This window comes from Oncorhynchus mykiss, chromosome 11 (genome assembly GCF_057628025.1).
Source record: "Oncorhynchus mykiss isolate SJ-2025 chromosome 11, ASM5762802v1, whole genome shotgun sequence".
Taxonomy (NCBI): domain Eukaryota; kingdom Metazoa; phylum Chordata; class Actinopteri; order Salmoniformes; family Salmonidae; genus Oncorhynchus; species Oncorhynchus mykiss.
In genome coordinates, this window is record NC_143032.1 from 49,241,932 (window position 1) to 49,268,406 (window position 26,475).

The window sequence follows — 26,475 nt, forward strand, 5'->3', positions numbered from 1 at the left end:
CAGCTGTTAAAAAAAACCACTAAGCAGAAGATCCTAATCTGTGGTTAAGTCTGACACCTGTGTGTCATATCGGTCTAAAGTACTTGATACAAGTGTGTGTCAAACTAATAAGAAACACTGGTATAAAAATCAGACTTAAACGTAGTATCAATCTAAATGTTGGAGAATGTAACACTCCACCACCGTTAAGAGCAAAAGGGGAGTAAATAGAACGCTGTGGTACGGTACCTCTTCGCTCCTCAGCTCGCCGCTGTAGCTGCCACACTGCCAGGCCAGAGAGCGCGATCCAGTGGGCTCAGCCCAGGTGTAGTACATTGCCTTCCCGGGGCTTAGCTTGTCCTTCTCCTTCTGACTACTACACACACACACACACACACACACACACACACACACACACACACACACACAGAGTTAGAAAGCACACACACAAGACCACGAGAACCCCACCAAGAGGAAGATAGATGATGGTCAGAAAAAAAAAGCCGCGGTCATGAGAACGTAGCCACGTTACACAGCCCAGGCACCATGGAAAGAAACCCAAGAGCCTATTTGCAAATCAACACAATGGAGAGAAGAAATCCCATTAGTGGAGATGTCGAGGCTACTATCCAATTTGATCATGTTGTCGTTCTTCCTCCAACAAACGAAAACAACCCCCCCCCTTCCGATCAAAGAGAAAGAATGATTCAAATCATCATTATTGCAGAAGACACAGGGAAAGAGGAGGATGAAGAATGATTGGCAGGACTGTTGGGGTGGAGGGAATGGGGAGGGGGGCGATGAAAATGGGGGCATGAGGGAAAATGGAAGGCATATGAAAGCAGGGGTCAGATCCCATTGGCAGAGACCCATCCAAACAGCAGCAGCCAAAACTAAGTCCCACTATAAAAGCAAAGACCTGGAATTAAGGGGGAGGTCAAAGAGCAAACGGTCATGACACAGAAGCCGGAGCTCCTCCTTGATCACTCCACTTCCTGTACTTTGGTCACTATCAAATCAGATGACTTGGTCTGTTGAACCATACAGTGATATTAATGTAAGCAATATTTTTCAGCTTTTATAAAATGCACATTATTCATTTCCTTGTGGAGTGGCATGTAAGGAGTAGATCCGGCTCAAACACCAAAATGGAGAAAAAAAAAGCTCTTCCCCTACACCTTCGATTACCTGGGGGTCCAGCTCTGTCCACACCCTGACCACAGCTCAACTATGAAACGGGAACACAGAGACCACATCCCCCACTGAATGTGTGCATGTTCAAATAGAGATCTACGGACCATGCCTTTTGCATTAGTCATTGTATGTTAGGGAAGGCATTTGAAGTTCCCCAATATGTCCACCCTTTCTGTGTCAGGGTCAGAGTGGGTGAGAGCAAGAACCCTCGTGGGGCTGGGTCCTGCTACCTGGGCTGGGTCTCCTCTACTGAGAAGGAGAGGCCGAGCAGCTCGTCTGCCACCCATTCTGATGAATCTCTCCGAAATCTGCCCGGCCAAGAGGTGTGGGGAGGGGGGAAAAAAATCAGACTTAAACAAAAACAAAACCATCAACACAAAGTCAGACAAAGAAAGTCAGTAACAAAAAAACATGGATTGAAAAACAAATGGAACAAAATCAGTGTCCGTCACAACAAGTCACAAACCAAAGGAAATGGATCCATGCAAACAGACAAACCTACATCAACACAAAAGCCAAGAACACAAATACCTTGTATCAAAACAAATACATGCAGCACATCCTGGGAAGTTTGCTAAATATATATAACATGCAGGTCTCATTCAGAAACAACATTTGGAATAGTACAGTGAGTAACACTAATTTTGTATTGTTTACTTCTATCCCCATAAATAATTGAAACCATCTCATGGACATTTCTAAAAGGAAAGATTTAAGACACCCCACATTTAAGATGCGACAAATACAGGTTTTATTTTAGGGCATTGCACCCGTTTTGAGAACAGTAAAACCTATATAATGAAACACATTTCTGCTTACTGCCCCATTACCGTTCTCCCTCCCCATCCTTCCCCTCCTTTACCTCTGGTAGAACTCCACCGTCTGCTCCTCGGTGTGGTTGATGATGAGGAAGGGGGCGGCCCCGTCGTGGTAGTCAGAGAAACGGATGATAATCGAGTGGTCCGATAGGTTCACATCCATAATGACCCCGCCCAGCTGGAATAGTAAAGCCAAATGAAAAACAGAAGTATTAGTACTTTATTGAACCCAACGTGGGAAGCGGATTTAAATCGTCACAAAGCATCAACTTATACAGTAGTTACAAACACACCAGTGTGTGTGTGTGTGTGTGTATAAACTACTCACAGTGTTGTCCAGATGCAGCAGCAGGCAGTTTTCCGGTTTGGTGAAGTCCATGGTTTGAGGAGTTGACCGACTGCCTTCTACTTTGACTTTGAGCTTCTTGGAGTCCCTCTCAGGCCAAAATGGGATGGCTGCCTGAGAAGCACAGAAAAAAAGTGAGAGAAAAGCGAGAGAGGAGAGGGAGGGAGAGAGGGAGGGAGAGACGGACAAAGAGGTGTCCATGTAGTGAGGATGTGCTACTGTATGTAGGGTAGGGGTCCATTATTCCCATTTCAAAATTCAGGAGATTAACCGATACTGGCGTTTGTAAGTAGCTCTAGTTGTGGTACCTGTTGTGGTCTGGCCTCGGTCCAGTCGTCCTGGCCCTCCTCTCCCACCCAGATCACATGTTTGGTCCTGTTCACTAACAGGTAGTATGGCACAAAGCTTACGATACGGGTCAGGCTGAAACTGCTGGCGTCGATCTTCACTCCGATCTTCAATCAAACCATAGAAAGCCACAATCAACATGAATCAATCCACCCATCTATCTATCAACGGTTCAGCAAATTACACTCAATGACCAATCTGAAAGGTGAAGCATCAGCTGACACTGTTCTTCTGCTGGAGTGTCGTTTCAAATCAAATCTTAGTATGCTTGATCCACCACTCACTCACCACGTAATCTTTCAGCCTCCCTTTGCACTTCACTTCACCATAACTACCCACGGTATCCAGGGAGAAATCATCCGACAGGTCGCTGTCCGAGATCATCAGCCGCACCTGACCCGGAGAGAGAATAGGGTCAGATGTCAGGGAGACAAACAGCAGGGGTTAGGAGTTTTCACTTAAAAGCCCACTCCTTGTTTAACCCCCCCCCCCAAAACACAATAGCAGCCCAGCTACTTGGCTTGAGCTTGGACCAAAGCTGATCCCCACTACCTTGTTGTTCTGAAGAAAGTTGTGTGGCTTGAAGGAGAAGAGCAGAGGCATATCGTAGTCCATGGCGTGTTTGCGGTGGATGTCATCGGCCTTGTATTGCAGCAGGCGGCCCGTCTTGTTCACCATCCAGTAGGGAGAATGGATAGCCACCTCAGTCTGGCCCGCGTCGTACTTCACATGCACTGCAATATCGAGCTCTGCCCTCTTCCCTTCTCCCCTCTCTCCTAACCTGACCACCTCTTCATCGCGCAGAGAGCTGAACACAATGAAGGTGATCTCATCCAGGTCGCCACAGAGACCGTAGTGGGCCTGCCAATCCTGACCCAGGTAGTCGAGGAGGCGGAGTTCCAGGCTGGACTGGTCCATGATGGCGGTGTGCAGCTGGGCCGAGTGGCCGTCCATCAGGGTGATGGGGGTGGGCTCTTCACTGTCCTGTCAGCCAATCAACACACAATACCAATCAATAATAGGCATGTCATGTGAAGGGGAAGCTCTGAGGAAATATGATAGATGAGCTGTAGGTCAATTTCTCTGCTGGTGCGTAGGGATGGGGTAATGTGTGTGTACCTGTAGGCGATAGGTGATGGGGTAAGGCAGAAGGTTCCGAAGCAGGACGGAGGGCCACAGGTGCAGGATGTAGGGCTCGTCAAAGTGCTCCCCAGCCATTCCTGTGTGTTGTGATGTCACCGTGTCTTTCAGAGGGACGATGTTGACCATGAGGACGCCAGCGCTGTCACCATGGCGATGACAGGTCTGCTGCACACGTGCACCGGGCTGCTGGCTCACCAACTCGTAGCTGAAACCCTCGGAGCAGTCGTACTGATCGTCTCCCTCGGTTACCGGCTGCAGTCTTAGCTCTGACCTACGGGGGGGGGTTCAGCACAGTCAGTGTGTGTGTGTGTGTGTGTGTGTGTGTGTGTGTGTGTGTGTGTGTGTGTGTGTGTGTGTGTGTGTGTGTGTGTGTGTGTATGTATGTATGTGCATGCGCATGTCACCTGTAGGAGTCCAGAGGCACACAGAACTCCTCTGTAGGCAGTGATATCCCCAGACTGGTAGAGCCCTCCATCACTCTGAATGGGATGGAGAAGTGGTTTATGATCTGTAGGGGAGACATGAGAAAGAGACATTCTTCAGGCAGAAAATACATTCTCTGGTCAGATAGTTGAACACATTCTGGGCTCAAGTTAAGTACAGACTAGAGAAAGTAAAGGGAGAGAGAGAGAGAATGGAGAGGGCTAGGGAAGCAAGCAGGGTGGATTGAGATGAATGGTGGGAGAAAATGAGCATTTGGGTGAAATCTGCATTAGTCAGTCTGAGAACAGTGAGCATTCATTGGTGTGAGTTGGAGTTTGAGGTGGGGGGCAGGGGGGACTAACTTGCCTGGAAGGGAGAGCGGATCTTGATGTACTTGCTTCCCTCCACAGAGTAGATCTGACAAACCAGGAAACGGGTGACCCCAGAGTCTTTGTGCATGACACTGTACATGCCACGCCCCACTTTGATCAACGGGATCATGCCTGTTGAAGTGTGGCCCACCGGAGCTGAGGACATGAACATAAAAAAACTACGTGATCAATGACTAGTGACCCGAGCCACGAGTACTGACTTTTGTTAACCAGGGATACAAACTGGTGAGTAGCCCAAAAAGGTGACACTTTTTTTTCTGCACTGAAACATGCCAAAAAAAATCCCTGCTAGGTGGAAATGCAGGTTAACTAATTAAACAACAAAGAATATGATCTACATGATCCGTCTCTGTGTGTAAAATAAAAAGTGTTTCAGTTCAAAATGTCAGTTGTCAAACAATGCATTCAACTGAAATGTGTCTTCCACATTTGACCCAACCCATCTGAATCAGAGAGGTGCGGGGGGGGCTGCCTTAAATCGACATCCACGTCTTCGGTGCCCGGGGAACAGTGGGTTAACTGCCTTGCTCACTGCAAATGACACTCAAGCCTTGAGAAAAAAACTAATATTGCTGTTAGCCATGACAGCCTTTACAATAGAACGCTTGTGACCACACACACATCTAAATACTGCACTTAGGGGGAAAAAAACATCTTAAAGTAGAAATAGAATGAAACAAGCTGGCATTCTATTTTTGCTCTATTATAGTGGCCACTATAGTAGACATCGTTCAAGTGCACAAGCTTACATGCGTATAAAAATAACGTTCACTAAGTAAAAAATGTAATAATCCCCCCCTCACTCACAAAGTGGTACTGTCCAGTTCAACACAACAAAAGCATTATCTTTGGGCTACAATGCACATTATACACTTCCTGCCTGTGGACATCTGTTCTACAATGTGCCAGCAGAGCATGATACCCTTTGTTGGCATAATTGATCTCTTTCAGGCAGAGTACACCTGGCATTCCCCTTTATATCCACTGTATTGAAAAGGTGAGAAAAAGGTTAAGTGTGTTGTGTTCCTTTCACCATACTGTCGTCCAGCATAAGCCAGGCCCAGCTCCAGCTACACTTGATCCCTGAATCCACTTGTTTAACAAGCAAGGCCTCATTTTTCACCTAATTATCTCATTCTGAAAATTAACCACATACTGTAGAGGAAAACATTACTGTTAGTTCAGTTTGTTAGCTAGTTAACGTTTCACACAGATTGCCAGGGTCCAGTAAGCAACTATAGTATTTGCGTTATAACTTGAGGCACGGCAAGGAGTCGTATACCAGTTAATACTATAGAGAATTGGTTAGGTTACTAACGTTGGCTCATCTGATGATGTGTGGTCTGACTTTATTAGCCAGCTAATTTTCATACCATGAACTCAATTATCTGATTAGTAAAGTTGGCTAATGTTGCTCAACATTTCTCTGGCTAGCTGTCTTTCCAGAGTGCTTGCTGATGCGGTAACTTCTCGCTTCAGTCGCGTGCTGCATTCTGTTGTTATGTGAATGAGTGGCTGAGCCTTGGATAGAGCCAGTATTGCTCCAAACACGCATCCCTCATTCGCTTACAGCCAGTAGTCATCCAAATCCCCCCCCCGCCCAAACCTTTCTCATCGGATCTACACGAATCACGAAGGTCACCTACAGTGCCTTGCGAAAGTATTCGGCCCCCTTTAACTTTGCGACCTTTTGCCACATTTCAGGCTTCAAACATAAAGATATAAAACTGTATTTTTTTGTGCAGAATCAACAACAAGTGGGACACAATCATGAAGTGGAACGACATTTATTGGATATTTCAAACTTTTTTAACAAATCAAAAACTGAAAAATTGGGCGTGCAAAATTATTCAGCCCCTTTACTTTCAGTGCAGCAAACTCTCTCCAGAAGTTCAGTAAGGATCTCTGAATGATCCAATGTTGACCTAAATGACTAATGATGATAAATACAATCCACCTGTGTGTAATCAAGTCTCCGTATAAATGCACCTGAACTGTGATAGTCTCAGAGGTCCGTTAAAAGCGCAGAGAGCATCATGAAGAGCAAGGAACACACCAGGCAGGTCCGAGATACTGTTGTGAAGAAGTTTAAAGCCGGATTTGGATACAAAAAGATTTCCCAAGCTTTAAACATCCCAAGGAGCACTGTGCAAGCGATAATATTGAAATGGAAGGAGTATCAGACCACTGCAAATCTACCAAGACCTGGCTGTCCCTCTAAACTTTCAGCTCATACAAGGAGAAGACTGATCAGAGATGCAGCCAAGAGGCCCATGATCACTCTGGATGAACTGCAGAGATCTACAGCTGAGGTGGGAGACTCTGTCCATAGGACAACAATCAGTCGTATATTGCACAAATCTGGCCTTTATGGAAGAGTGGCAAGAAGAAAGCCATTTCTTAAAGATATCCATAAAAAGTGTCGTTTAAAGTTTGCCACAAGCCACCTGGGAGACACACCAAACATGTGGAAGAAGGTGCTCTGGTCAGATGAAACCAAAATTGAACTTTTTGGCAACAATGCAAAACGTTATGTTTGGCGTAAAAGTAACACAGCTCATCACCCTGAACACACCAACCCCACTGTCAAACATGGTGGTGGCAGCATCATGGTTTGGGCCTGCTTTTCTTCAGCAGGTACAGGGAAGATGGTTAAAATTGATGGGAAGATGGATGGAGCCAAATACAGGACCATTCTGGAAGAAAACCTGATGGAGTCTGCAAAAGACCTGAGACTGGGACGTCTTCCAACAAGACAATGATCCAAAACATAAAGCAAAATCTACAATGGAATGGTTCAAAAATAAACATATCCAGGTGTTAGAATGGCCAAGTCAAAGTCCAGACCTGAATCCAATCGAGAATCTGTGGAAAGAACTGAAAACTGCTGTTCACAAATGCTCTCCATCCAACCTCACTGAGCTCGAGCTGTTTTGCAAGGAGGAATGGGGAAAAATTTCAGTCTCTCGATGTGCAAAACTGATAGAGACATACCCCAAGCGACTTACAGCTGTAATCGCAGCAAAAGGTGGCGCTACAAAGTATTAACTTAAGGGGGCTGAATAATTTTGCACGCCCAATTTTTCAGTTTTTGATTTGTTAAAAAAGTTAATATCCAATAAATGTCGTTCCACTTCATGATTGTGTCCCACTTGTTGTTGATTCTTCACAAAAAAATACAGTTTTATATCTTTATGTTTGAAGCCTGAAATGTGGCAAAAGGTCGCAAAGTTAAAGGGGGCCGAATACTTTCGCAAGGCACTGTATTTTGGATTCAAAACGGCGAATTTCGCCGAAAAGGTGACTAGTTTGCATCCCAAGGTTAACACCCCCCCCCCCCAAACTAATACCTGGGCATTAGGTCAGAACCCTAACAGGGTTTTGGACCTAGGGTTTGATATCTGATGTATGTATGAAACTCTCCGAGCAGGAGTGCTGATCGAGGATCAGGTTCCTTCTGTCCATTAGGATATTAAAAGCAAAAACTAGACCTGCAGTACAATGAATACAGACGCTGGTCTGCACTTCTGTAGGGGTTGTAACTGTGTTGCTTACTGGGCTGTATGTAGTAGTCCTTGGCCACCAATGAAGTCATGGCAGAGAACTGGTCTGAGTGGGTGGTGGTGCGACGGTAGTCCATGTTGAGGCTCTCTCCGTCCTGCAGCTCTACCCGGCGCGCCGTGGCCTCGCGACCCAGGGGGCTGAACAGCTCACTGTGCACCACCGACACAGTCAGACCTAGACGGTTCTTCACGACGAACGGAGCCTCGTCCTTCTGGAAACTATCCGATGCCTGCTTGGCCGCCTCCGCAAAGGCCTGCCACACACACAAACACACCCAGGCATGCACATGCAAACACGCCCCCCCCCCCAAAAAAAAGGCATTTTATAGAGCGCAATTTAACACAACAAGGCAAGCTATTCCATCACGACTCAAAAACAACCCACTTATAAGCTAGACAATATAGACAAACATATACAGTGCATTCGGAAAGTATCCAGACCTTTTTCTCCACATTTTGTTACGTTACAGCTTCATTCAAAAATGTATTAAATAAAAAAAAAATCCTCATCAATCTACACACAATACCCCATAATGGCAAAGCGAACAGGTTTTTTAGAAATGTTTGCAAATGTAAAAAACAGAAATAGCTTATTTACATACAGTACCACTCAAAAGTTAAGTTTGGACAGACCTACTCATTCAAGGGTTTTTCTTTATTCTCACTATTTTCTACATTGTAGAATAGTGAAGACATCAAAACTATGAAATAATGTAGTAACCCAAAAATGTGTTAAATTAATATATATTTTATATTTGAGATTATTCAAAGTTGCCACCCTTTGCCTTGACATCTCTGCACACATGGCATTCTCTCAACCAGCTTCATGAGGTAGTCACCTGGAAAGCATTTCAAATAACAGGTGTGCCTTGTTAAAAAGTGAATTTGTGGAATTTCTTTCTTAATGCATTTGAACAAATCACTTGTGACAAGGTAGGGGTGGTATACAGAAGATATCACTATTTGGTAAAAGACCAAGTCCATATAATGGCAAGAACTGCTCAAATAAGCAAAGAGAAATGGCAGTCCATCATTACTTTAAGACATGTTTCACAGAGTTCAAGTAACAGACACATCTCAACATCAACTGTTCAGAGAATACTATGTGAATCAGGCCTTCATGGTTGAATTGCTGAAAATAACCTACTTCTAAAGGACACCAATAAGAAGAGACTTGCTTGGCCAAGGAAACACGAGCAATGGAAATCAGACTGGTGGAAATCTGTCCTATGGTCTGATGAGTCCAAATTTGCGATTTTTGGTTCCAACCGCCGTGCCTTTATGAGACGCAGAGTTGGTGAACGGATGATCTCTGCATGTGTGATTTCCACCGTGAAGCATGGAGGTGGTGGTGTGATGGTGCTTTGCTGGTTACACTGTTAGTGATTTATTTAGAATTCAAGGTACACTTGAACCAGCATGGCTACCACAGCATTATTCAGCGATACGCCATCCCATCTGATAAGCACACAGCTAAGACAACGTAGTAGTTTCTTCAGGACAAGTCTCCGAATGTCCTTGAGTGGCCCAGCCAGAGCCTGGACTTGAACCTAATCGAACATCTCTGGAGACCTGAAAATTGCTGTGCAGCGACACACCCCATCCAACCTGACAGAGCTTGAGATGATCTGCAGAGAAGAATGGGAGAAACTCCCCAAATACAGGCATGCCAAGCTTTTGCATCATACCCAAGACTCGAGGCTGTAATCGCTGCCAAAGCTGCTTCAACAAAGTACTGAGTAAAGGGTCTGAAAGATTTCAGTTTTTTTCTAAAAATTTGCAAAAATGTAGAAAAACCTGTTTCTGCTTTGTTATTATGGGGCATTGTGTGTAGATTTAGAATAAGCCTGTAACGTAACAAACTGTGGAAAAAGTCAAAGGATCTGAATACTTTCCGAATGCACTGTACAAGAGTGCTGGTGTGTGACGTCATTGACTTACCGTGCCCAGGTTACTGAGCATGCCCAGTCCACACTTGGAGAGGGTGATGTTAAGTTGGTCCTTGCTGCTGATGCTGATGACAGTCTTGTAGTCAGGGATGCTGTAGTCCACTTCTTCTGAAATACCTGTGTACTTCACTGGCTTCTTCTTCATCTACAGTTCAGGGGGATGCATAGCCGCTATGTGTGTGTGGTGGATATTTCCACTATCCGTATGAAGGATGTGTGTGGAACATGGGACAGTGTGAGTGAGTGAGTGAGTTACTGTATGTATGTATGTATGCATGCAAGGGTCACCTTTAATCCCAGGGTCCAGGGTCTGAATCCATCTCGGGTCTCATCTTCTAGGGGCTCTAGCAGTGGCTCCCACACCCCCATCACCTCGTTGAAGTAGTGAACCTAAACACACCACACAATGTTACTGTACACTAAATGCAGTCTGACTAAACCCATGTTTTAGTTGAACGGAGGTTGTGTAAAGGTCATGTAGATGTGTAAAGGGTTGTGTAGAGGGATGTGTAGTGGTTGTGTAAAGGTCATGTAGATGTTGTGTAAAGGTCGTGTAGAGGTGTGTGTAAAGGGATGTGTAAAGGTCATGTAGATGTTGTGTAAAGGGTTGTGTAGAGCTGTGCAGTGTCTGACCTCCAGGTTGAGCTGGCTGTGCAGGTTGATGAGGGTGCTCCAGTTCTTGACGTCACCGTGGAAGGAGGACTTGGCCAGGAGCATGGGGACGGTGCGGTGGCCCACCCCTGCCTCCAGTGTCAGGCAGATGGAGTTGATGGCCAACTGCAGGGACTCGCCCTGGGGAATCAGCGGGACCAGGGACTGGGCATCCTCGTCTTTACCCTCCTCCTCCAGGAACCACAGCTTGAGGTCCCTCCAGGACCGGCGCTCCCACAGGTCTGGGGGCACGGGGCTCTCTAGCTCAGACTGGGGTGTCTCGGCACCGGCCGGGCTCAGCACCGACTGAATGGTAATCACTGTGTTGATAATGATGGGCGACACCTGGGTGGGGCACAGAGGAGAATGGAACGTGAGGCACATCACTCTGGTTTGGCTAGCTGGGCCAGAAATAAAAACACAGGAAAAAGGTGACTAAGGTCTAATGACCAAAATGATATGCTCCTAACAGGTACTAAGACGCTGGTTCCTGTCTTAAAGGGATGGTTTTGTTTTTGGCCGTGGCCTACCTTGAGTGTGAGTGCGTTGATGCAGACCTCCATGGCCTGCGGGGAGGTGGAGGACTGTGTGCTCTTGAAGAACACTTGGCAGGGCTGCAGCACAGTGGTCTCCTTGTTTCTCTTCTCCTTCAGGAAGGGGCAGGCCACCACCTTCAGGTCCTTGACCACCGCAGTCATCAGCTGACCGTCCAGGTCGCTCTTCATCACCAGCTCACACTCCGTGGTCATGACCAGGGCCGGGGCGTCGGCACGTGTCAGGTCGGCCACAAACACAATCTCGGGGTTCTTCACCAGAACATTAATCTCTGACTTTGCCACCACCCCCACTGGAGCTGTGTTACGGAACCAGAGAGGAAAGCAGGGGCGTGTACATTGGGCATCCAATCCAAAACTTCACATTGTGCAAACATGACATTTGTGGTGAATAATGTGAAGTGTGAAATTTGAATGTGTCATACCAGATTCCTTGGAGGCTGCGGCTGCAGTGGGTTTAGTGCTACTGCTGTTCTTGGGGGTGGCGGAGGAGAAGCCCTGCTGGCTGGCTTTGAGGAAGATGTCGGCCACAGTGAGCAGGAACTCCATGCTGGCACAGAGGTACACGTCCTGCACCACCGTGTCCAAAGAGGTGCCGTCGCGGCCCTGCTTGTAGTTCACCTCCACCATCACGTTCCTCTCAGCGCCCGGACGCATCGCCATCATCCTGACAGACAGAGGCCAAAGGGACATGATGAACCCTACAGCAAGGGAACTATCAACAAACCCTACAGCAAGGGAACTATCAACAAACCCTACAGCAAGGGCACTAACAACAAACCCTATAGCAGGGGCACTAACAACAAACCCTATAGCAGGGGCACTAACAACAAACCCTATAGCAGGGGCACTAACAACAAACCCTATAGCAGGGGCACTAACAACAAACCCTATAGCAGGGGCACTAACAACAAACCCTATAGCAGGGGCACTAACAACAAACCCTATAGCAGGGGCACTCCTGGTCAGGGATCCAAGGCACAAGAAAGGAGAGCGGGGGCTGTGCCGTTTTTAAATGACACTTCACGCCAATTGTAAATATTATGAAGCAGAGAACGCTCTCCTGCTCTTCAGTACCAACCCAAAGGAATGCCTTTGACCTCCAGGAGACATTTGCCGCCAAAGCTATAAATGACCAAGAAAGTAAATACCGGAACAATATTTCTAAGGTAGGAATATTAAGAATAGTCCGTGGGGATATAAATAATAATCATGTCATATCGCTTTTCATTTTGTGACGTTATTAAAAACTGTATGACCCAAATACTGTAACTTAGGAAGGAAACCCCCTTCGGCTGTTAAGTTTCCATACAATATGAAGAATGCTGAAACTCTTTTTGTTAAGATATGAATGTGATTTTAGTTCTCATGTCCCTTGCACATTAACTAAACCACGCCCCGAATGAGGTCAGAAGAACTTGTCAGTGTGATGGAACTGCCCTTTTCGACCAGAGTGCTTAAAAGGACTCCCTAAGAATTAAAATGCAGACCAAAAGATCTGAGACCGTGGTCCACACGTTGAAATGGTTGCAAACTCAACACAAGGTGAATAAAAACCCACAAGACCAAAACATTGACAGTCTGCAGCTGTGTATGTAAAAGGGATCTAGAACTTTGACTAAAGACACGAGGTGGAAGGAAGAAAATCCCATCTCAGACAGAGTCTCTGTTATGTTTCACTATATTGGATCACTCCAAAATATCGGTATCACTCCGTGGCGGAGGGATTAATCCGAGGTGAGGATTTACAGATTCACTCCCGTGTACACCTGTGTCACGGCTGGGGTCCGCCTCTATATATATAGACCCCATGGCCGAGACACACGTTCTCTTTCATTTTCTCAGTGGACATCCGTATGGTTTGAGTTACAAACGTTCTGAAGTTCACTTGTTAAGTCACTGGTAAGTGTAATATCTTGCGTGGAAGTATACTCACTAGCTGTTTGCAACTGGCCACATGGTCAAGCCCCTCGAGTGCTCCACTGCCTGTTTTTCTCCCACAGGGGTCTTCCTCTGTGTTTGCAGAGGTACTGGGTAATTTATCCCTCACCGGGTTCCTATACCTCCAAGCGGGTCACGACATAGCTCTCTCAGGGCGTTGGACCCCTTCTCCGTAGCCTTGTTGGCTTGGCTGAGCTTATGGCTTTCCCTTTGTGACAGGTGTGATGGTGGCATCCCCCTGGGGATCTTCATACCTCGTGTATGCACTACCTGGGTTTTAACCACGCGGAGAGGGCGGTGGAGCACCCTACTGGATGCCTGTTTTGTGTGGTGTTCTCAGAACGCCTGCGCCTGATGTGATTGGCAGGCATGCGCGAGTGGGTCGGTCAGGCCGGGGCTCAGGCTGGGGACGAGCTCCCTCCCTCAGAAGTGGTGCAGCAGCGAACTGTTAGTCCCTCTATTGGGCCCAGTACCCCTCCCTCGAAACGTGGCCGGAGCCACCGCAGGCAGAACCCATCTGCTGCCAGTCCTGGACTGGGGCATGAGTAAGACTGCTGGGACCACCTTGAACAGAGGGCGCATGCCCTGCGTCAGGAGGTTGATAGCTTCGATGGTGACGACAGCTGTTCCCTGTTGGACAGTGATAAGCTGTTTCTGGGGGACAATGCCGGCACTGTATCAGAAGCCGCCAGTGGCTCGAGAGGCTATGAGGAGCCTACTCACTTGGATAGCCACTGCACTGGAACAGACAACACCACAGTGGTGGCTTACATCAACCATCAGGGTGGACTGAGGTCCCACTGCCTCAATCTTATAGCACGGGAGCTCCTTCTCTAGGCTGAGGGACATCCTTGACATCCTGAACGTGGCAGCGGATATGCTCTCGATAGAGTGCCCGCCACCTTGGGACTGGAATCCCAAGTGGTGCAGCACCTGTGGGACAAGTTCAGGAGGGCACAGATGGACCTGTTTGCCTCCCTGAGCAATGCACACTGCCCCATGTGGTACTCCATGTCAGAGCCACCAGGGCATCTGGGCCTGGATACTCTGGCTCACGATTGGCCAGGGCTGGAGCTTTACACATTTCCCCCTTTTTCCCCTGATCCAGGCTGTGTTAGACAGGACCAGGATGGAGGAGCATTGTCTGCTGCTGGTGGCCTCATACTAGCCAAGACGACCCTGGTTCAGCCTTCTCCTGTCCCTGTTGTCTGGGACACTTTGGCAACTGCCCCTGAGACCCGACCTACTGTTTCAGGCCGGGGGAAACACTGTGGCATTCAAGACGCACCGCCTTAGACTGTGGGCTTGGCCGCTGAACGGCACCAATGGTTCATGTTAGGACTACAGGAGGGAGTAAGGAACACCATGCAGAGAGCAAGGTGACCGGCTACAACCGCGGCATATCAGTTGAGCTGGTGGTTGTTGTGCACTAGTATTGAGGTTGTGCCCGAGTCATGCATGGTGCAGTATGTCCTCCAATACCTGCAGTCTTGCATGGATGAGGGCTTGGCAGCCTCTACACTGAGGGTATTTGGCTGCTATATCTGCCTGCCATGTGGGGTGGATGGACAGGCCAGTGGGGCGTCTCCAAGTTTATGAAGGGGGTTTGTCGCCTGCGTCCAGCTAGGAACCGCTCAATGGCGAGCTGGGATCTGGATGTGGTATTGGCAGCTTTGCCAAAGCCACCTTTCGAACCGCTGGAGTCTGCCTCCCTGAAACACCTCTCTATGAAGGTGCTTTTCTTAGTAACGATTACTTCCATGAAGAGGGTGGGTGGGCTCCATGCTTTTTCAGTAAGTTCTGAGTGCTACCAGATGGACCCTGGTGGGAGGAGTATATCTCTCCACCCCAACCCTTCATTCCTCCCGAAGGTTCTGTCAGACAGGCATGTGAACATCCCTTTTATCCTGTCCGCTTACGACCCCGCGGCAGTGGCGGGGGAGTCTGGGCCTCCCTCCGGGCACTGGCTGCCTATGTGGAGCGGACACGGTCAGCTTTTTGTCTGCTATGGTGAAATAGTCCTGGTTGCTGGGCTATCAAGCAGAGGCTCTCTCACTGGATCGAAGACACAACTATGACAGCATACTGCCTGGCTGGCAGGCCAGTGCTGCGTTCTGTGGTGGCACATTTAACACAAGGTGTGGCTGTGTCCTGGGCTCTACTGAGAGGAGTGCCCTTCGCTGATAACTGTACTACGGCCAGCTGGGCTTCCTCTTGTACCTTTTGCTAGGTACTATCGGGTAACTTGGCACCTCCCTCTACGGTTGGTTCAGCAGTCCTGGGCATCGCCTCCCGTTCCGGGGACTGTGCCGGTACCCCGCCCTTTCTACATTGACGGCCCCTGCGTCTCGATCCCGCGCTGGGACTTCGCCACTGGCTGGACAGGTCCCTCTAGCACCGACTAAATCTGGTACGGGTACACTAATATATTGGAGCGATCCAATATAGTGAAACATAATGAAGGTTACGTATGTAACCACGGTTATGTGAGCTATATGGATCACTCCAATCCTCTACGGTGCTAGAAGCGCCTCAGAAATGATGTAGAGAACGTGTCGCGGCCATGGGGTCTATATATAGGGGCGGACCCCAGCCGTGACACAGGTATACACGGGAGTAAATCTGTAAATCCACACATTTGATGTATGCCTCTGTCGCAGAGTGATACCAATATATTGGAGTGATCCATATAGCTCACATAACTGTGGTTATACACATAACCTTCGTTCTATTTGAACACTCCACTACGAGACCAAAACAGGACAGTGTGACCTCTGGTGGACAGCCAGAGGCTTACACCCATCGAGCTATTCCCCTGACAGATAGACATCTACACGTAAATGCATTGCATTTCTTAACAAAACGGGCGGCGGCTCGTGTGCAAGGTATATGGTTACTGTGAGAGTAGTTGTCAAATGTACAATAATTGTCCCTGCCCCCTATCGCTCTATTTTCCACACCCCCTTTTCCATATTTGTGTAATAAGCCATCTTATCTGGTCAGTCCACTAGGGACTTTTGTCTCATGTAAGTATGTATGTGTATTCTGTGTTATTATTTAGGTCGACTAATAATAAAATTAAATCAAATGTGTAGAACTGAATAAATCAGAAAAGTGGATTCAAGAAGTCTGCGACATTCAGAATGAGACTGATACGAGGTAATGATTATTAAGTGACTTATTGCTATATAATATATATTTCGGGAGATGGTAACTAAACAAATTCTCCCTTGGTGCCCCAAACTCCTAATGAATTAATTGTTTCATGATTCATTTAATAGAGTAACAATTAAACATAGTTGATAAGATAAATAACAGTCCAATAACAGTCATCACATTAAATCAAAGTCACGACAGCACTAATAACAAACCCTACCATAAGTGCACTAAATACCTTGTAATCCGTTAGTCCAATTATGTTACATTGAGGAGTGAGACTAACTTTCTGTTCGACAGATACAAAGATACCATTCTCTCAACACAATTGACAGACTTTATCCTTACTCGTGGGTTTTGATGGACTGGGAGTGAGAGATTACCTTAGTTGCTTTGACTATGATGGGGCTGCTAACCAAAGCCATTCATCTTAGCTGTGTGACAGTCCTATGTGAGTAGACAGATGGTGAAGCTGTGATGAACATGATGCCACGCTGAAGAACACACACTGAGCCTCATACATCAACGCCAGCACCAAGTCACACAATCATATGTTCACAGTACACACACACACACATCACTCTGTGGCATCTCTCCCAGGTTTTGTGAATGTATAAGTAGGCTCAGTACCAAATCAAATGTATTGGTCACATACACGTGTTTAGCAGATGTTATTGCGGGTGTAGCGAAACCAAGGTAACCGTGGGTGTGTCCTCTACCTGGCAGTGATCTTCTTGACCCTGCATCTTTTGTCGTCTAGCAGGCAGTCTGTGAGTTTGACGGAGGCCTTCATAGATCCGTCTGAAAACATGTGGACAGATGTAGAGATAGTCCCCAGGGTGAACTCAGCCAGCTTCAGCTGCTCATCCCTCGAGTCCAACACCTGCACCTTGGAGACACACACCAAAACATCTCTGTCTGTGGGCGTAAGAATATCCAAGTGGATGGAGTTTTACATGTTAAATGCCAGTGTTTATGAAGGCATGTAGTGGTGCAGTAGTCACCTCAGTCCCATTGGGGCTGTACAGGACCAGGGTCATGGAGTCAAACTTGAAGTCCAGTTTGAGTGTGCTCTTCAGCTTGGTGCTCTTCTGGGTCTCCACCACTGCAGCAGTTACCACCGTGTTGCCTACAGACAGGATTCAACACAATTATAATAACAGCACAATCCCAGCAACACACATCCAAATTCAACCCAGACTGACACACTGCTGTCCTCACCGCTGGTGGGGTTAGTACCAGTACCTCCTGACGCCTGTGAGCCTTTGGTAGAGGCCGTGTCGGAGCGGTCCACAGTACGCGGAGGAGGAGGGGGGGAAGCAGAGTCTGACGTCTCTGACAGATTCCCACTCAGAGTCCTCAACACCACCGTCATATCATCCTGACCCAGGATCAGCTAGTAAGACACACACACACCGTAACACTGATGCATCAACATTTCATACTAACATTTCATTTCACACACTAACATTTGTTCATTGAGAGTTGGCTTTAACGAACACACACGCATACACTCCGGCACACACACTCACGTTCATTGGTTTGAGGTGAGCAGTGATCTCTATGTCGGGGATGCTGTGGTACCAGGAGGCTGACAGGTTCCTCTGGATGGACAGGTCCAGGTTGACCGGCTTCAGAAGCTGGATTTCCCCCTGAAACCTCCCCTCCTCAAAGGTGGTTCTGGACAATCAAACAAACAAACACACACACAGCGTTACAGGTTCTGATTTGCTGCACATCTGGTGATGGACCAAATATGCAAAAGTACGTGAAATAACACAGACGTGTCAATAGTTAATCAACACTTCACATCCCAGTGCAAAAATGAAGTAGTCCTTTCATTGTAAAACAACTACGCATCTATGACATTTAACTCCCATCCCTTGTACATCTACAGAATGACTTGACTACCAGTGTGTGTCTCTCTCACCTGTACATCTTGAGGTCGCTGAGGCCCACGGTCATGGTGTCCATGACGGGAGGGATCTTGACGTGCATTTGGGAGGGGACCATGGCGAAGCGGTTCTTGACCGTGACCATCCCGAGGTCGGCCACGATGACGTTGGCGGAGGACGACGACTGCGGCAGGAAGACGACGGGAGCGTTGAAGTCCACGTCCAGGGAGATGCGGGTGCTGCGCTCAGCCAGCTCCATCACCCCTGTGGCCGCCTTCTCCGCTGCCTGCACCGTCACCTCAGCCAGGGCCTCCTTGGCCACCTGGAAGTTGTTGATGAAGGCCTGGGGGAGGAGGAAGAGGAGTCAGGTCATGTGACAAAGTGCTCGTGGATCATCATAGCACTCAGGACAATAGGTTCTGGGGCATTTTTGTACCGGTATTAGTAAAGGTACCGGTTCTCAAAGAACAGGAATCGGTTAGAAGATAGAAAGGTGGAATGAAGAAAGATGGAGGCGGGTCTCTTACCAGGATGGAGGAGACAAACTTGTTGAGGAAGATGACCTGGATGCAGCCCACCGTCAGGGTGACGCTGGTGTCCACTTTACCCATGTCTAGATAGGCGTCGCCCTCCGTGGCTTCAGTGTGGTTCACCATGCGGAAAGCAAACACCTCCTCATCGGCTATGGACACACACTAGGACACAGAATTCGTACCGAAATACTCATTAGAATCACACCAGCAAAAAGCTAAAAATGATTTTTGTTTTGTCTTAAATCGCAACTTCTCGGGAATGTTCCCCCTCGACTGGGAAAATAACATGTTAACAAGCGCCCTGTATCCGAGGCTACCTGCTTGTACAACGCCTCCTTATCACAGTCCAGGATGACTATGTTCTTCAGGTTGGCCAGAACCTCTACCGCTTTTTTCCTCATCAGCACCTCCGACACCAGGCCTGGAACATAGAACAGAGGTAGAGAGAACAGGTAGAACAGAAGGAGGAGGGGTAGGACAATTCTAGAACATAGACAGGTGTTTCAGTACAAGAGCCAATAAGACACGATCATCAGTGGTTTATATATGTCTACCACAAGGTGGCACTAGTATCATTATAATCTGTGTGTGTGTGTGTGTGTGCGCACGTCCTTCAACACATCACACAAACACACATGTTTTTGATATTTGATGCAGAGGCCATCATAAGTCATGCATGTAGCTGCTGACTTTATGTTGTGGACATGTGTTGTAGGCGGGGACTTGTGTCAGGTGGCCTTTACCCTCGATGCGGATCTCCGCTATCCTGTGGCTCTGGCCTCGGATGAAAACCTTCAGACAGTTGAGATCGGCTCTGATGTGCAAATTCACCACATCCTCAAACTTTGACTTCTTAGAAGCTAAGGAGAAAGGGGGCAGAGAGACCTTTATGTCGTCAAAACTTCAAAGGACCATCGATGTGAAGATGACTGTTGGTGCATCAGAATACATCTAATGTCAAGTGGTGCATGAAGATGGTATAGTAATGTACATTTGGTTTAGCTAGCTAATCTACGTATTAGGAGAATACGCATCTACTCAATATCTCCACATGCAAACATATTGGAAGTATATGACCTAACCGATGTCTCTTCCACTTTCGACTACATTGAATCATGAATTTGTAAATCAATATCACAACGCGGAGAAGTCTAAGTTCCAGTAAGCAGAACTTGTTCCATGAAACGGATAGTTACAGGTTTTTTTTGCCACAGCCGATCCCTCTTTCTTCTCGCCTTCCTCCCCCTCTCCCTCATCCTCCTCGGGGATGGTGGGCAGCTCCTCCTGGCTGGGCGCCACCTCCTTGGTCGGGGGGAGGAGACTGATCAGGAAGTTCATGGCATTGAGCAGAGCCTCCGTGTGCAGGTGTATGTCCAGAGACGAGAAGTTCACCTGAGACGTCACACACAGACATACCACCTTCACTATGAACCCACACTTATACAACTAGGCAGAGAAGTGAGATGTTGAAATTCCAACTGCGGGTTAACACAGTTGTACTGTATTGCAAGACATTACCTTAACTGATTGTTCAGTGTTCTTGTACTCAGACTTGAATTCTGGCCCATTCTTATCAGCCTGAAAGAGACACTGATGCTATTAGACCTGCTCTACTGTTAAATCTACATTGGATGAAGAATGCAAGACGACAGTGTTGACTGTTGGAAGTGTTCACCGTGTGTGTCTGTGTGTGTGTGTACCTTAGTGTACTCCAATGTGAGGAGGTCATCCTCTGTGTTGTCTAGAGTGGTGATCAGGTGCACTTTCTTCTCCTCTGAATCTGGAACAGTTTACAAAACCAGGGAAAGCATATCACACATACGCACGTCTGCAGACATGCCACGCACATACAACTACCAACAACATATAACAATGTTTAATCGTGTGATAGGTATATATACACAAAATGTCTTCACAGTCCAAGCGCAGCAAGGTACACAAGGCGGTCCTGCTAGTGTTTTAAAAAAAAAAAGCAATCTCAGGAAAAACACAGTTCTGAGAGCACCAGGTGCCAGAGATGAAAATCTATGTAAAAAGCATAGAAAGAGGGGTGATCTAAAGACGCAACTAGAATGGCTTGCGAACAAACGTTACTAGAACAGCGCCTTTGAATGCTGTGGACAGCGAAATGAAGTTCATTTGAAAACCAATAGAATAGAGCTGGTTTCAAATGGCATTTCAAGAACATCTCCAGAAAACAAACACATTCAAGTTTGAACTACCTTTCGCTCACTTCGACATTTACATATTTACTTCAATGTGTCCAAAATTAGATCACAAATATTTTCCCCCGATTGTGAACTTCTGCCTCAGTTGACAGCTCTACCAGCCAATCCCTCACTGACCCATGTACTCGGGGCACTCCAGGCAGATCTCTCGTAGGAACGTGTAGGATGTCATGTCGAAGGTACGTAGCTTCAGCTCGGTGCCCAGCCCCTCGATGTCCAGGTGCAACACTGTGACCTCCTCGCCTCCAGAGAGACGACACAGCTGAACGGACAGCTAGACAGCAGAAGAAGAAGGGAGAGGAGGTTGAAATTCATGCACGCACACACACGCGCTCCTATACTAGCAATCAGAGAACGCAACTAAATGAAGTGTTTAGGTACTCTCTGTCTCACACACACACAGATGTAGATGAGTTTTAACCATACTTTGCTGATCTCAAATGTCATGAGGAACTCGGTCATGTTCTTCTTGGGGTCTTTCTTGACCAGACCTCTCCTCTTGACTGAGTCGGAGCGCTGCAAGGGGCTGGGCATGTTGTCAGGGAAGAACGGACGGTCTCCTATAGGAGAGCTGGGAGCATCGTAGAACAGGTCCTCCTCTGAGCCTGCACACACACACACACGCGTAATTGCCACACTGTGTGTATGCGTATTAAAGTACATAATCCATTTGTAATGTGTACACAGGGCTGTGTGTGTGTGTGTGTGTGTGTGTGTGTGCACGTGTCTCTCACCTGATTCCCATATTAGGGAGTTGCGCAGTTCAGCCATGGTTGGTTTCCTGGGGGTTAGCTGAGGGGTGTACGACTGCTTTAAAGCCTGCGTCATGAACACAAGCAGAGATTACACGCCGCACATAGATTTCTATCGGCTTGTCTATCTACACACAAACACAACACACAGAGTCGACCTACAGACAGAGTCGACCTACAGACAGAGTCGACCTACAGACAGAGTCGACCTACAGACAGAGTCGACCTACAGACAGAGTCGACCTACAGACAGGCAGAGATAGAGAGGCCCAGTAGAGTTAGCACCTTGGATGTTGAGTGAGCGTTGGTGCTGCGCGGGGCTGGCCTGCTCTCTGGCAGCGGGATGCTGTCGATCAGCTCCAGCACGCCCCGTACCTTATCATCAGAGATCCTCAGAGACAGGAGGGGCAGCTCCCCGGAGATTTTAAACCTGACACACACACACTTTATTCATATCATTCATCTGACCAGCTATTTGACAAACACCATTACACAGTGGCTGACTGTCCATCACACCAACCCGCACCCCCACCTTTCCCTCTTACTTGGGCATGCGGGAATCTGTGACCACCATGGCTCTGCTGAACACCACCTTGACGTCAACAGGCTCCAGGATGTGGAGGGCCGACTGCCTCAGCTTACGGGCTTTCTTCCAGTCCCCATCTAAAACACACAACAACCACTGGCGCCGTTAAGCCTCATTTATAGTCTACCTAATCACCCAACGCAAGGACACAATAAGCTACACAAAAGGTATTCCCTGCGTAGTTGCGTCACATTACAATTTGGGCAGCAAACTTTCCGATAATTGTGTGTGTCTCCATACGCGAGTTTGCGTGTGTGTGCCTGCGTCCGTCGGCGTGCGTACCTGGTTTGCTGTAGAGGAACTGAAGGCTGCTGAGCTGGACGTCGAAGCTGTCGTAGGCCCGGGACATAATGTCCTCTATAGTACTTCTCCCTACAGAGAGCTGTGGCAGCCCCTCTCTGCTCAGACTAGACACCTGATAACACAAGACAATGCCATAACACCTGGGTGAAGAGTCCTGTTCATAAGGCAGGGATTGACATTAACGGTTGCCTGGGGCAAGTCAATTAAAACAGTCAGGCAAGTGGATCCTTCTCTGTGGTCAAATTGTGTTGAAGACAACTGTTAGTGTGTTACCTCTACTGTCCCATTTTCCAGGTGAATTTAGTGACTCACAAGAAGAAGAAAAAAGACAAAGTGTGTTGGATCATAATTCTCAACTTCTCAATACATCGTCTCTCAAATCACTCAAGTCCGAACCAACCACTCGCACTGAGCACGTTGAAGTGACTTACTTTGAAGTGGCCCAGGTCCAATAGCATGAGGTTCTGGGTGGAGTCGTGGAAGCCGGTTTGGGGAACGATTACGTAGGAGGCCATGAGGTTGACGTTCAGATCCAGAACCTTCTGGGTCTCAATCACGTACATCAGTCCTGCAGACAACGACATAGAACGGAGGGCATACTTCAACATGTTCTTACATATGGATACGAAACGGGAGGGAGGCGTGCCAGGAGGAAGTATGGGGTGGAGGTTGAGGTCAAAGGCTTGTATCCTGTCTGATGATTCAGAGTAAAATGTCCATAGAAAGTCAAATTAGAATAGATCTCTGTTTGGGTCTGCGGCACACGTCAAAAAAATCTATCAGTGCCGTGGTTTCTTGTGACAGGCCAGGAGTGCGAGTGTGGCCTGTCAGTCAGAGCTAGAGGCGGGGCTCTGACCTGTGGAGGTGCGGTCTCGGAACTGCTCCAGCTTCATGAGAGTGGCGTTGGTCAGATCGTCCAGCTGGAGGTCATCAGGCGGCGAGAAGAACGCAGACATGCTGTTTACCGTCACCTGCCCGGAGAGGGAGACAGGTATCCATGTTGTTACACACTCACACAAAAACAGGTGGTGCAGACTTTTGTTCTAACATGCCTGATTGAACCGAGGAACGACAGGAATACAATTATGTGCACAGGACACACACACAAAAACGCACAAACAAACACACTCACAGCATCATAGATGATCTCCAGAGGCTGGGACTCGACGCGGAGCCGCTGATCAGCGCTCTCATCCAGAGGGTTGGTCTCAAACAGGATGTCCAACAAGGGCGTCCCCGTTACCGTGGCAGCCTTCCTTGACGACAGCAATGTGGGTGCCGGCCGGTTACTGGCTAGTCCTGTCACCTCAAACAGACTGAGCTGGGCCGACAGCCTGAGAGGAAAAACCGCATCAGAACCAAGGGCAGAAAGAAGTGGGGAGAGAGTTGAGACCGAGGAAGAGCGAGAGAGGGGGGAAGAAAGAAACGCAGAGAGAAAATATAGACAAACTGAGAATCGCAAAATGGTGGCACAAAAAAAATAAAAAATAAAATGCCAACTATAGTGCATCCCATTGATAAGGCACTAAAACAGAGCAGAGAAGGAAGGGGAAAGTATTTAAATACAGGGTTTGTTCAGAAGCGTTAAACGTTACCGGTATGTCAAGTAGAATTGGGCATCATGTCAGGTCTATTAATATCTATCTGCAACGTTCTGAATGTTTCACCTTCGGGAACACACCCCAGAGGGCATACTGTACTTACTTAATGGCTTGTGCTCCGGGCCTCTGGGTCAGCATGGATTTCAGATCTTCAACTGTGAGTTTGAGGATTTCATTCTGGTCCTTGTTGTCTTTCATTGAGACAGACATCCTCTCCATGTGGAAATTAATCTTCATATCCTCAAACTGCACAAACAAGACCAGAGAGAAAAGGGAGACTGAATAGTGTCCTGGATTATCTCCCTCTCTTTTGGAGGACGGCAGGGATTGTGATACAGCCCTACAGTGTGTGGGAATATACAGGTCGCAACTCACGTTCTTTGGCAGGTTATGATTGACAGCTATCTCACTGTAGCCGATGGCGGTGTAGAGTTTGGCCTTCTCAGCAGAAGTCATAAGCTCGTCGAAAGCTGAGGGAAAAAAATAATAATTCATTCTCCATGCGATGTGGAAATGTGTCTTATGATTTACAATAGCGGCATTAAAACATCAGGAGGACCTTATCCAGAATACTTCAAATCAACTTCACAAAAAGGTAGAGTGCAAAATGCGGTTCCAAGTGCACGGTTAAATCAAAGTCAACCACATTCCCATCCACGTTTTATATGCGAGTGAAGTCATATCGTACGGAGAAGGAAAAAAAGTATAATCACGACACCTGTGATAGAAACAGGAAGTTCAGAAAATGCCGACAGATCATTTGTTCGCGCTCTCCTTTTGTGTCTGTAAAATAAATGATGCGAGAAATGCCGGTGGAAACGCTACAGACATACATGAACATCTTTGGTCCAAAACCATCATCTTGAGAACCTTGTCATCAACGTGATTCAATACTTCATAAGGGTGGCACAGGTTAAATGTCCAATTGGAATTATTTTTGTCCAGTGTTCTTTCATCCTGGTTCTGGAGACTCACAGGGTCTGCAGGTTTTTACCTCCAGCCCAACATCAACACCATTGACTCAACTAATCCACTAGATTCCGTTTAACGGTTATCTTATTTTCATGACCGTCTTCGTCGATAACGGTCGGTTACACGGTAATCGTGTCAGCCCTAGTTACACACCCAATGGTTCCCCAGGACCAGGGTTGAAGAACACTGTTCATCAAAAATAGTAACTGCAGCGCATTGGCATGCTCATGACACACTGATGACCAGCTGACTGATTGGCCTGGTGGTCTTTGCATTATCATAGGGGGCGGATTCGGAATGTATTTCCGACCCCTTGATTTATTCCAATTTGTTTTGTTACAGCCTGAATTCAAAATGGATTAAATTGATTTGTTTTGTTACAGCCTGAATTCAAGATGGATTAAATGGATTTTTCTTCTCTCACTCATCTACACACAATATCCCATAATGACAAAGTGAAAACATATTTTTATTTTATGAAAATGAAAAACAAAAATATCTAAATTTACATAAGTACTGTGTTCACACCCCTGAGTCAATACTTTGTAGAAGCACCTTTAGCGGTGAATACAGCTGTGAGTCTTTCTGGGTAAGTCTAAGAGCTTTCCACACCTGGATTGTGCAACATTTGCCCGTTATCCTTTTCAGAATTCTTCAAGCTCTGTCCAATTGGTTGTTGATCATAGCTAGTCAACCATTTTCAGGTCTTGCCATAGATTTAAGTAAAAACTAATGCGGCCAATCAGGAACATTCACTGTCTTCTTGGTGAGCAACTCCAGTGTAGATTTGGCCTTGTGTTTAGGTTATTGTCCTGCTGAAAGGTGAATTAATCTCCCAGTGTCTGGTGGAAAGCAGACAACGACATTTTACAACGTTTCTTTTTTATCCTGAAAAACTCCCATCCTTAATGATTACAAGCATACCTATAACATGATGCAGCCACCACCATGCTTGAAAACATGGGGGAGTGGTACTCAGTAATATGTTGTATTGGATTTGCCCCAAACATAACAATTTGTATTCAGGACAAAAAGCTAATTGTTTGCCACATTATTTGCAGTATTATTTTGGTGCCTTGTTGCAAACAGGATGCATGTTGTGGAATATTTGTATTCTGTAAAGGCTTCCTTATTTTCACTGTCAATTA

General features: G+C 47.1%; 1 protein-coding gene across 17 annotated transcripts in view; it reads right to left on the reverse strand.

The window, feature by feature from the left end:
• LOC110535782 (intermembrane lipid transfer protein VPS13A) overlaps positions 1-26,475 on the reverse strand; it is a 59,399-nt gene that overhangs the window by 24,504 nt on the left and 8,420 nt on the right. For 3 of the 17 annotated variants that reach the window (XM_090190303.1, XM_090190312.1, XM_090190310.1), the window contains exons 16-53: positions 24,731-24,825; positions 24,459-24,601; positions 23,887-24,088; positions 23,611-23,725; positions 23,186-23,322; positions 22,734-22,866; positions 22,411-22,528; positions 22,151-22,295; positions 21,848-21,932; positions 21,540-21,718; positions 21,231-21,387; positions 20,586-20,665; positions 20,404-20,463; positions 20,082-20,277; positions 19,629-19,745; positions 19,203-19,306; positions 18,880-19,047; positions 18,388-18,695; positions 17,990-18,137; positions 17,679-17,853; positions 17,462-17,586; positions 17,177-17,346; positions 11,786-12,027; positions 11,337-11,659; positions 10,789-11,151; positions 10,444-10,545; positions 10,148-10,300; positions 8,199-8,460; positions 4,618-4,778; positions 4,233-4,336; positions 3,805-4,099; positions 3,238-3,669; positions 2,974-3,078; positions 2,646-2,792; positions 2,320-2,451; positions 2,036-2,169; positions 1,404-1,481; positions 229-355 (exon numbers count right to left, since the gene is read on the reverse strand). In XM_090190303.1, the coding sequence (XP_090046429.1) occupies positions 229-355; positions 1,404-1,481; positions 2,036-2,169; positions 2,320-2,451; positions 2,646-2,792; positions 2,974-3,078; positions 3,238-3,669; positions 3,805-4,099; positions 4,233-4,336; positions 4,618-4,778; positions 8,199-8,460; positions 10,148-10,300; positions 10,444-10,545; positions 10,789-11,151; positions 11,337-11,659; positions 11,786-12,027; positions 17,177-17,346; positions 17,462-17,586; positions 17,679-17,853; positions 17,990-18,137; positions 18,388-18,695; positions 18,880-19,047; positions 19,203-19,306; positions 19,629-19,745; positions 20,082-20,277; positions 20,404-20,463; positions 20,586-20,665; positions 21,231-21,387; positions 21,540-21,718; positions 21,848-21,932; positions 22,151-22,295; positions 22,411-22,528; positions 22,734-22,866; positions 23,186-23,322; positions 23,611-23,725; positions 23,887-24,088; positions 24,459-24,601; positions 24,731-24,825 (6,320 nt within the window). Of the gene's footprint in view, positions 1-228; positions 356-1,403; positions 1,482-2,035; positions 2,170-2,319; positions 2,452-2,645; positions 2,793-2,973; positions 3,079-3,237; positions 3,670-3,804; positions 4,100-4,232; positions 4,337-4,617; positions 4,779-8,198; positions 8,461-10,147; positions 10,353-10,443; positions 10,546-10,788; positions 11,152-11,336; positions 11,660-11,785; positions 12,028-17,176; positions 17,347-17,461; positions 17,587-17,678; positions 17,854-17,989; positions 18,138-18,387; positions 18,696-18,879; positions 19,048-19,202; positions 19,307-19,628; positions 19,746-20,081; positions 20,278-20,403; positions 20,464-20,585; positions 20,666-21,230; positions 21,388-21,539; positions 21,719-21,847; positions 21,933-22,150; positions 22,296-22,410; positions 22,529-22,733; positions 22,867-23,185; positions 23,323-23,610; positions 23,726-23,886; positions 24,089-24,458; positions 24,602-24,730; positions 24,826-26,475 lie in introns of those variants that run through there. The other 14 variants (XM_090190307.1, XM_090190313.1, XM_090190311.1 and 11 more) reach the window with 10 other exon arrangements.